At 37.1% G+C, this 10341-nt stretch overlaps 1 protein-coding gene across 1 annotated transcript in view; it reads right to left on the bottom strand.

Moving 5' to 3' along the window:
• Positions 1–10341, bottom strand: part of OTOGL (otogelin-like) — a 95279-nt gene that overhangs the window by 68754 nt on the left and 16184 nt on the right. The window contains exons 10-18 of the mRNA XM_010189063.1: positions 10031–10137; positions 7704–7810; positions 6889–7014; positions 6063–6171; positions 5778–5824; positions 4342–4487; positions 2676–2799; positions 889–1066; position 1 (exon numbers count right to left, since the gene is read on the bottom strand). The exon at position 1 is cut by the window's left edge and continues 145 nt beyond it. Of these exons, the coding sequence (XP_010187365.1) occupies position 1; positions 889–1066; positions 2676–2799; positions 4342–4487; positions 5778–5824; positions 6063–6171; positions 6889–7014; positions 7704–7810; positions 10031–10137 (945 nt within the window). The remainder of the gene's footprint in view (positions 2–888; positions 1067–2675; positions 2800–4341; positions 4488–5777; positions 5825–6062; positions 6172–6888; positions 7015–7703; positions 7811–10030; positions 10138–10341) is intronic.

The following is a 10341-nucleotide window of genomic DNA, read 5'->3' as shown; positions in this document are numbered from 1 at the left end:
GCTGGAGAACTGAAAAGGAAAAGGTCAATACTGCAAGCATACTGCCAGCCTTACAGACTGCATGAGTGAAGATGCAAGTACATCAAAAAGGCTTAGATGCATAGTAACATTAAGAATTTCCATCTGTGAAGTATAAGAGAGAGCATGTGAAGCTTTTTCCTCAGTAATTTACTCATGCAAAAGTATTCTTGCATTCAAAGTCTGTCTTCACTTATGCTTAATTCAAGTACACTGAAATCAGCTGGAGGAACCATTAATGACAGCTGAATATGGCCTTTTTTTGAGTACACATATTCAGTGAAATGTAAAAAATTTGACCTGTTAGCTAATTTCAGTATTCTAGAGGGGACCATGTTTGCATTTTGATACTATTTTCACTAATTTTAAAAAATTATTATTGCTAGGAAAGTTTTGTCATATTGTAGCTTGAGGAACTTTGGAGGAAATGAAGTCAAAGAATAAAGCAAGTGTGCTTTTCTAATTAAACTATTCCTGTGGTTAAGAATTATTTTTTTTCCCATTAAAACATGATGTGGAAAAAAAATCAAGCAGTAGTGTTAATCAGGTGAGGATGCTGCTGGTTTTATCATCCGCTCCTTTTGTCAGTGCTCATGTATTTACTCTGATGGCAAAGGAGCAGCAGTGCATTCAAGCAACATCATTATCCAATAACTACTATAAATAACATGGAAGTTTTCTAGAATATCTTAGCTACATTTATGAGTTTCATATTTTTAAAAGTGATAAATATTTTAACTAAGAGATTTTGTATTGATTAATTTAACAAAGCACGAACACATAATTAAAATGAAATAATCCAATTATTACATTCAACAAAACTTTGCACTTGCTGTTAAACACAGTCTGAATGTATAATATGCAACTTACAGAAAATCATCTCTTAAATTCCCATTGTATGTTCCACATAGTCCCAATGTTCTTCTCTTCCAGCTGACATCAACTTGAACATAGATCCTCTCTCCGTCTTTAGCAAATAGTATCTTCAAACCAAAACTAGTTTTCAGTTGAATGAACAAAGAAGATATATTCTGAATTTCAATAGCCCCTGCACATACCAAAAGAAAAAGAAAAACAAAAGTCACTGAAATGTGACTTTCAGGTTGTATCAGTTTACCCTTCCTTAACCTCACCTATTCTCCATCTGAACTTACAAGACTGCATATCTTTTTCAATAGCAACACAAATCAGGAATTGCAACTACTGTCAACAGCAAAAAAATCTCTCACCGTTCTGTACTTGTGAGTTATCCAGAAACCACTCTCACATTTCATTTTTTTTTAGAAGAAAGCAATGCAACAGCATGCCTCTGGCAATGAGAAGACAAGAGACCACTTGTTTCTTAGCCCCCAGAGATGTTACAAGATTAATTTACAGATGTCTGTAAAGTGTTTTGCAATCTTCAGATTGAAGGTTCCCTCTTACTACTATTGATATGCCATCAGGATAGTTCTTTCCTTAGAGTGTATGTGAACTAAGGCCCTATCAAATTCCCAGTTTTCCTTCCTAGCAAATCCATTATGTGAGGAAATGGAGATTTCACAGTCACAGCATTCATTTGCTACACACTGTCAAGCTACTTGCAGCTGCAGGCTTAAAGTAGATCTACCTTCACAAGGAGCCTATATGCACGCACACACACAAACTTAGCTGCATAAACTGAGAAGAGGCAGATAAAATGCTCATGTGAGCTTAAAGATGTTATTAGTTGATAAGACTTAATAGATAACACCCAATTATCAAGAATGTGACATCAAAATATTTGTCATAGATCATATTTGTCACAGACTATGAAAGGAGACAAGAAAGCGAATAGGGACTGATTCAAAAGACATAAAATTAAAGTATCAATGAGATTATGAAGCAGAACTTCCAGCATAACTGAAAGTAAAACTGAGCTATGAAACTCATTGCCATAGAAAGCTACAAATGCCCAAGGCAGAACTATGACTTGACAAGTTCTATGAAGAGAAGACGTAACTGCAACCACCAGCACAGAACTCCCTAAGCTCTGTTTTGTCAGAGACTGGGAAAAGAAAGGGGAACTTCCACTTTGCTCTTACTGAAAGAGTCTGAAAAAACAGTAAGAATTTACTACCAATCACTGTATGATATGAAATCTGGCAATATAATTTCTGCCTACAGTGCTTAATTTTATAACATCCTTTCAAGGTTGATTTATCTTACTATCGTTACCTTTCCAAAAAGTTGAAGTAATCTGCCTGAAACCACAACATAAATCAGCATTGAAAGCCACATAGATCCTGTAGAGCACATAGATTCTATTCCATGCCATTTATTCCAAAAAGCTTTAATCAAGCTAGACCTTAACATGAGCATCAAGATGATTTCCGTTCTCTCTTCACCTCCCTTCTTTTTCTTACGTCCTCCCCTCTAAACACAAACAAAATAAGTGTAATTTCTAGGTGCTATGCAATATAAGAAATGCAAAGAAATGAGGCCATAACGAAGGACTCTCTTTCACAGGCAGAAAAGGTACATTTCTTATAACTAAGGTTATAAGAAGTAAGTGATCGTATATTTCAGAAGTTATGTTTGAAGAAAGTTCTTTTACATAGACAGATATTATTAAAAAGCTTTAGAGCATATAAAAGAAAGAATGTGAACTCTGGTAAACTACTCAATGTACTTCTTACCATTAAGGTTAAAAACTTGGTTAGGGCCAGTTTGGACTTGACCGTGTCTCATGAGAGTTACTTGTTTGGTCACATCGTCTTCAAGAACTAGTGTTATAGACTCAATGCAGGCGTGGTCAAAGTTCTAAATAGAAACAAGTTTCTCCATCAGAAACATGCAAAGACTTTAATATTACTATGGAAAGTAAAACCAAAGGGGGGAAAAATCAGTTCTATAGAAAGGAAATATCAGAACTATCAGGTAAATCAGTTGTGAACTATCACTCAAAGCATTAAACAGAGCACTTGAAATAGTATGTAGAACATAATAAAACATTGCATTTGAATATAAGAGCAAGGAGAATGCATTTTAGCTATTATGGCAGTCTAGTAGTAAGTAGGGAGAGGTTCTCAAGTACTGATACTGGGTTCAAAAGGCCATACTTGCATGGCCACCCTGGGTACTCCTCACTGCTATATTAACCAGTGTTTGAGCAACAGTCTGTCCTCATTTGTATCAAGCTGGTTCAGCCAGAGCCCAAATGCCATGAGCAGGAGAACGAAACTACTGCACACGTGAAGGTGCTTCTCTTCCACCTTGAAACCTAGTCTTGATCTCTGACTGCAGACAAAAGGATATAATTTCTCCAGAAATATACTAAAATAATTTCTAAATGTTTGACTATCAAAAAATGGTGACTTATAAACTAACTCACGCCCACCATTTTAAAGTGCTATGCAAGCAGAATTTATGAACCTAAGTACAAGACAAAAAGTGACACATAACTGGCTTAAACCAAGCATATTATGTTCCCCAGGGCCCTGTGCTTTCACCCATGAGCTTTCCAAGGTGCCTAGAGTTGTGCTAAGGGTCATTTCCATTAGCATCCTTGTCTCTCAGAAGCTACCTAACCAATCATGTCATGCTTGAGGCCACCTGAAATGCCGAAACAGGAATCTCAACACCCGCTCATACTCTGGCTTTTGAAGGGACATGAGAGACAGTCCTACAGTAGTGCAGCTTCAGTGCCTCACTCCCTGCTAATGAGTTCAGGCATAGCAGCCCAGGGCTGACTGTGAATCACAGTGTCAGAGACCCTTCTCCTGAGAGCCTAGGTGACTAATAACATCCTTAAAGCCAGTCTCACAGACAAGCACTTTTTATAAGCATGTCTATTTGTAAAGCCTGTTGTGGGATACCTGCCAAAATACTTTCAAACAAAAAAGTGTGGTGTCTTATCTCTTCAATAGTTTTCTAAAAGGTATTGTTCCAACAAATGAAATATGTTATAACATATCAAATAAAAATCTAAAGCTACCAAAATAAATCTCTTGCCTAACTTGCAGTGTATTAAACCTGTTCAGTGCTGCCAGCAAGAGCTTTTCTAAAGCCTAAGACACCTGTTTGTACCATAATTAAAGATGTATATACTTGTTTAATGTGCATAAATTAATAACTCTTTATACTCTATCCCTCTAAAGATGCAAGTAATTTTGAAAAGAGCAATAGAACAAGTAGCAATACAACTACTTACAAAAAAGCTGTAAAATGGTTTCAAAATAGCTTTCCATTTATTATATTTTTTTGTTAAACATAACCCAGTGGTTTACAGTAGAACATATACAAGATTGCCTGAAATATGGATGTACATATTAGTTGTGAATGTTTAACAAAAATGTGACTTACCTGTCCACAAGGTGCTTTCTGTAAAGTGATTGTGAATTTGTTTTTCCCACTTCCTTTTACCAAAATGTACTGGCAAATCCCAAGAAAAGTAAAATGACGTCCATCAAATGTTGTGAAATGAGAGCTACCTGTGATGGAGCATTCAGCTTGAGAGAAAAAGGATAAACAATAATGTTCACTTGCATAAGAATGTATCATTATTCTGTAAATGACGAGAGAGAGAGAAATAAGAAACTTTGGCATTTGGAAATAAAATATGTTATATACACCTATTTCCATCAGATACCATCTCATGTTGCATACACCAATGTGCAGCATTTTTTGGTTCTGACAAGATGAGGTGCCTTTGAGCCATGAGTTTCTAAAATATAAAATATCTTTCTCCTTATTACAACTCTTAAGTTTCCTAGAATCTTCTTCCTCCTCATCTTTTGGCATGACAAAGTGTCAAAGAGGACAAGCTTCTTTCTCCTTCTTTCTAGGTATCATGGCACTACTTGTTACTGCAAGTATGAAGAGGCTGCAGGTGTCTGTCCTCAGGGCACATCTATATTTGGTTTTCAGTTCAAATGAGGAGCACACACTTCCCCACTTACTGCACTTTCATTCACACCATGGGGCAGTGTCAGAGCACATGAACTAGATTCATTTTGGCTGCAGCAGATTCTCTGTGGGAGCACATCTAACCTGCTAATAGGCATTCAATCCCTAGGGTGGTCGTAATTAACCCCCCACATGCCCATACAACACACACAAGATATATAGAGTGTTTCTCAGTGTCAACTACAGCTTCACCCTGTCAAGCTTTGCTTAGTAACTGCTAAGCCTTGTTTTTTACCTCATTCAGAAGGGGCTCCTTAATTCGGGGAAAAAATCTCTCTTTCAGAAGTTTCATACTATAGTCTTGTCAAAGATACAGAACTGCAAGGGGAGTTTCACTACCTGACTACTGCATGTTCCTCTGAGTAATTCATTAAAGAGAAATGTACAGATAAGGATCATTATCCAAACATGAAGTGCTGTTACAAGAGAGGAAAGTGCAGCACACTGAGCACCAGAATGATATTTTTCTTGTTATTTGCATTACAATTGCATCTAGAAGTGAGGAGATCTTTATACAAGCCTAGGTACTGCAGAAGCAGTAGAAATAAGCCACCTGTGGCAAAGAACATCAAGCACAAACAGGAGACAGAAAAGAAGAGGTGGATGTAACACATTGAGTTTGGGAAGGAAATGGGAAAAGGTAAGATGAGTATAGTCAGGCAGTTAACAGCTTCACATCAGCTGGTCCACTGCTACTCTCAACATCCCTCTGCTTAATCTTTCTTCTTAAATTAGCATCCCAAGCCCTTGGATCATATCTGGTTCTGTTATCTTCTGAAAAGTTTATCCCTTATGTTCACCGAGGAGAGAAAAGAATAATGAAATACAGATACCTGGGCAATCATGATCTGTGCAGTTCCAAATGCCACCAATACAAATACTAAAAAGAAAAATCACAAAACACAGAAATTAATTAGTAAAAAGAGAAGCTTTACACTAATTAATATAACTTGAATTCACACTTTGCATAGAATAGCCTCTGTATTTTAGTGATATACAGGGCTCAGATTGGAAAATATAGATACTAACTATTCTTTAGAATGTAAATGTGACTATGGTATTAAACTATGGGCAGGAATCACAGAGAGAGGAAACACAGACGTGAGGCTTTCACATACCAGTTGCTACATTCTTGTTCAATTTTTGAGCCTACAGGGAAGGCAGTTCCATGATAAATACAAGGACAATTCGACACAGAGATGCAAGTTCCATTTTCCATAATGAGACCTATTGGGAGGGAAGTTAATAAATGACATAAAAACCAAATTAATGAACTTCAGACCACTGCTTTTCCCCCATGTGACTCAAACATTCAAACCTGCCAGAAAGTGACCTCACCAGTCTTAACTGAGGACCAGCAAAAAGAGTCACCCAGTGAGTGCAGAGAGCTCAGACTGATGAACAGTGAAGCTCTCTCAAAGCAGTTGTCGCTCTGAATAGTTGCTTTATGAAAAATGTCTGTCTGAAGCACGTAAAAATGTACAGACTCAAAACTGAAAAGATTCTGAGATCACATAACCTTTAGTTCTTCTAGAACAAGACTGTTCCTAGTCTAATCTCTAATTTTTTATTGGGTTCAGGTCTCGGGAAGTTTGTTTTCCTGTACACAGCATAAGACACAGTCTGTTTAAATAAAACCTTGATAGATTTTGGAATAATTCAAATAAAATGGATTAAATCTATGCAATGTCTTATTGTAGCAAGCATTAGTGATGTCTCCAGATTTTAACTGATATTTCATTCTGATCCACCTTAGTATTCTAGAGAAATGTTTAGAACACAATAAAAGGAAGAATCACAGTGAGAATAATAATGGCTAGAGCAGAATTTACAATATTGATATTTTCAGGCTTTAACTTTAAGCACAGTCTAAACAGACAACTGTATTATGATGTTGGATATTAGCTTTAAGTGTATTTTTCACATAAAATTGACAGTACTTACCATCTGGACAGTAACAACCATCTAAGCAGTGTAGGTTGCTGCCAAGACAATCTTTTTCAAATGTGCATGTTGGTGGACAACAACTGATGCAGTCACGGTGTACAAAGCTGTCTTCACACTTCTCAGCTAGAAAAACACATGGTACATTGAATGTTAGTGCAATTTCTCTTTCCATTCTGGAGAACCCCTCTCTCTCAAATAAACAGTTCTGCAGTGCTTCTGGTATAGGTAATTATTCAGACCAGGTGCAATGGATTGTTTGTAGAGGTTTTAACTGATGAACTGTGGTGAATCTCTCATCAGAATTTGTCTTTCTTTACCGAATTCTTACTTCACCCCTCCAAAAGAAGTTATAGTCGCTGCGACAGGAAAACATGTGCTCATATCTCAGCTAGTTCAAAGTCTTGTGCATGAGACTGAACTGCAATTGGTGGTGATAAAAGGAAGGAGCTGGATTAACTATACTAATTCTGTTATAGGGCCAGTAGAGCCTCAAAGGTCATCTAGGAATAGGGGTAACATCAGTTCGCCACACAGGTTTGATTTTTGTCCTAGAATATGATCAGCACACATGGAGTTTCAAGCAATCTGTGGAAACATGAATTTTGTATGGATCTAGATCAGATCACAATGGAATTAAATTATTCCTCTAGCAAATCATTGACTTCATTGTTCACCAGCAATAGTGAAGCTGGCTGATCTACTTCACTATCAGGTTTGAGTCCTGTGGTGACAAATGTCAAGATGGAATTATTTTAATTGAATACACGGGGTATCTCAAAGATCACATAGTATGCTTTATTAAATAGTCTTACTACAGGCAGGAAAGTCATCCCTCCAGTCCCGCACCGGGGACCCAGCGTGAGAGCATGCTCTAGCGTACTCTGTCACCGCCCTGCAGTATGTTTCATCATCATCCACTCTGAAATGATAAAACAAGAGCATAAAGAAGGAACTCAAATCCCATCCACAAATCTCTGCCACGGTACACTGTACAGGACACTTCACACATAGCCAACACCACTCAGTCATAACGGCACACAGTGAAAATACTGTGAAAAAAACCAAGCTATACTGAATACAGTGTTGCGTTTTTATAATTTGATAGTTATTTCATTTTAATATTACCACAATGAACAAAATCACTATTTTATTACAAAAAAAATATAAATGCTGCTTATGGTGAAAGAGAAACATGACCATATCTTGAAGGCAATGGACAGCTCAACAATCTTGAGATCTATATCTCAAGCCCTCTTCCTCCGGCATGACATGGAAACTCTCACCTACACTAACAAAAGACATTCTGGTCCAGGAAACAAATTCAAGTTTCCAATTGCCTGTCAGTCCTTGAACTTAGGTGAGAATCCTGTGGGTGGACCTCTGACTTTGTGCTGAAGTGCTCGGCACCAGAAGCGTTGTGCACTGAATATTGTAGACAGGCTCAGGGATTTACAGCGTGACCTTGGGCAAAGACACCTCTGCCTTAGTCTATACAGAAAAAGCGACATTCATCAGCGTTTGGGTAAGCTCAAATTTTATTCAGATGTAAGTCACTTAAGGCGAGACACCACCAACCTTTTGTTACTGTGGAAGTCCAACTCCCACCACTCAGTGTGGAAGACTTGATGTCAAAATGAACTAGTCATAACACAACATTTCTATTATAAGCATGACTGTGACAGATGAGTTGAGTTTGTCTTTCAGCACACAAGATCACGCTTCCAAAACTAATGGTCCTAAGAATGTATTATTTTGTGCTTGTATTCTGCTTTCAACACATCTGTTATCAAATCAGACACCACTATACTCTTTGTTACAGTGATCAGAGTCTCTTCAGCTCTCCTTATCTAATCCAATTAAATGGGTCTTAATAGAAAGAATACTTGGCGTGCACCATGGCCCCACAAAAAACTTCATAAACTGACACTAAGCCACAAGAAGAGAGGTCTCTTTTATAAACAAAATAAGCCTAAATTAATGAGGTTCTGAGACACAGAAACCTCCTTCAAGGTTTTTAATGTTCACACCATTCACATCAACACGCATATGCAGGTTGACAAAAATCAAATCTGCCTTAACACCGTGACACTGTTTCAATATTACGTTTGGAAATTTGCTTTTCATTATTCTTCCTTTGCTAAGAAAAAGTCACTATAAAAGAGAGTTACAAAGAGACCATACAGACACATCTCATCTCTTCTCTGAAAGAAATCAACGTACGGATCACAAACTTCAGGAAAGACTCTTCGGAGATTTGCCTACAAACACAAATTATTCCATCTTGACTTTATGGCAAAACAGAAAACTGAAAATTCATCCAAAATGAACTAATAAGTTGTTATGCTGAGTGATTACTTTTACTCTTGTGATCCTTTGTGTATGTTTTTTATTAAACTGACAATACTCTGAGAAGGCAATAATAGTATCTGGTAAAAATCCTACTATTTATAGCAAATACTTGTTAATTTTAAAACCCTACTAAAACCGAAGTGATACACTTATCAGTTATCTATTCAATAACACTCTGGAGCACCAGTTGAACTTGAATGACAAGAACTAAACAGGAGTCTGGAAAGCTAAGGGAAAAATACCAGGTGGCATACAATGCCAGCAGCTGAGGGAATGCAACCAAAGCAAATGAGAGTTGAATTTATTTTGACAACTCTGAATTTACATAAATAAAACTATTTTGAAAACTTCTACTAATTTTAACCATAGTAGTTGCTCATTAAAACAGTCCAACTGTCAGGCAAATAGTCCAGCTCCTCCTGTATCATTGATATATCCCCTTAGTATCATCTGCATGTATTTTTGATTCAGGACTTCCAGATACAGGTTTCAGTTCTTTTGTGATTAGCAGCTCCTCTTTTGTTGTCAGTGATTCTCCATTGGTTTATCTTCCATGTATTTGTTTAGTATTTCCTTGAATCCATGTAAACCTTTAGCAATCAAAATACCCCTTGGCAGGCTGCTCCTGTGCCCTTTGTTTCCAGACTAAATCATCTCTAAACACCATCTCTTTCGCATTTTTTAGTTCCTCCTAACTTCCCTCAATGCTGGTCAGTTCTGGTCTCAAATGAAAGAGTGAGCATTCATTTCATGCATCAAAAAAAAAAATACACAAGTACTCTGGTCTTACCTGCAAAGGTCATTCATACAGCTAGAAATATAAGAATACGGATCTATACTTTCATGACAGCTGAGAAAAGGAAACTGTAGGAATATTTGGCACTTGAAGAATATGTCCTGCACATTAAGGAGAATCAGTAAACAACAGTTAGCCAACACTTTCTGAACAAGAATAATTCTTTTTAGCCTTGTTTCCCTATTCTAGGGTCCTTTATATCCCCATTAAAATTTGTCTCAATTTATAATTATTTATCTTTTATTATTCCGCCTAAAATTTGTCCTCTCTGCCTAGGCTGGCTTGATTGCATGCTGCTCCTGAAC

The sequence above is a fragment of the Mesitornis unicolor genome, unplaced genomic scaffold, assembly GCF_000695765.1.
Source record: "Mesitornis unicolor isolate BGI_N332 unplaced genomic scaffold, ASM69576v1 scaffold2267, whole genome shotgun sequence".
In the NCBI taxonomy this organism is placed as follows: Eukaryota; Metazoa; Chordata; class Aves; order Mesitornithiformes; family Mesitornithidae; genus Mesitornis; species Mesitornis unicolor.
This window is presented reverse-complemented; position numbering and strand designations above follow the sequence as displayed.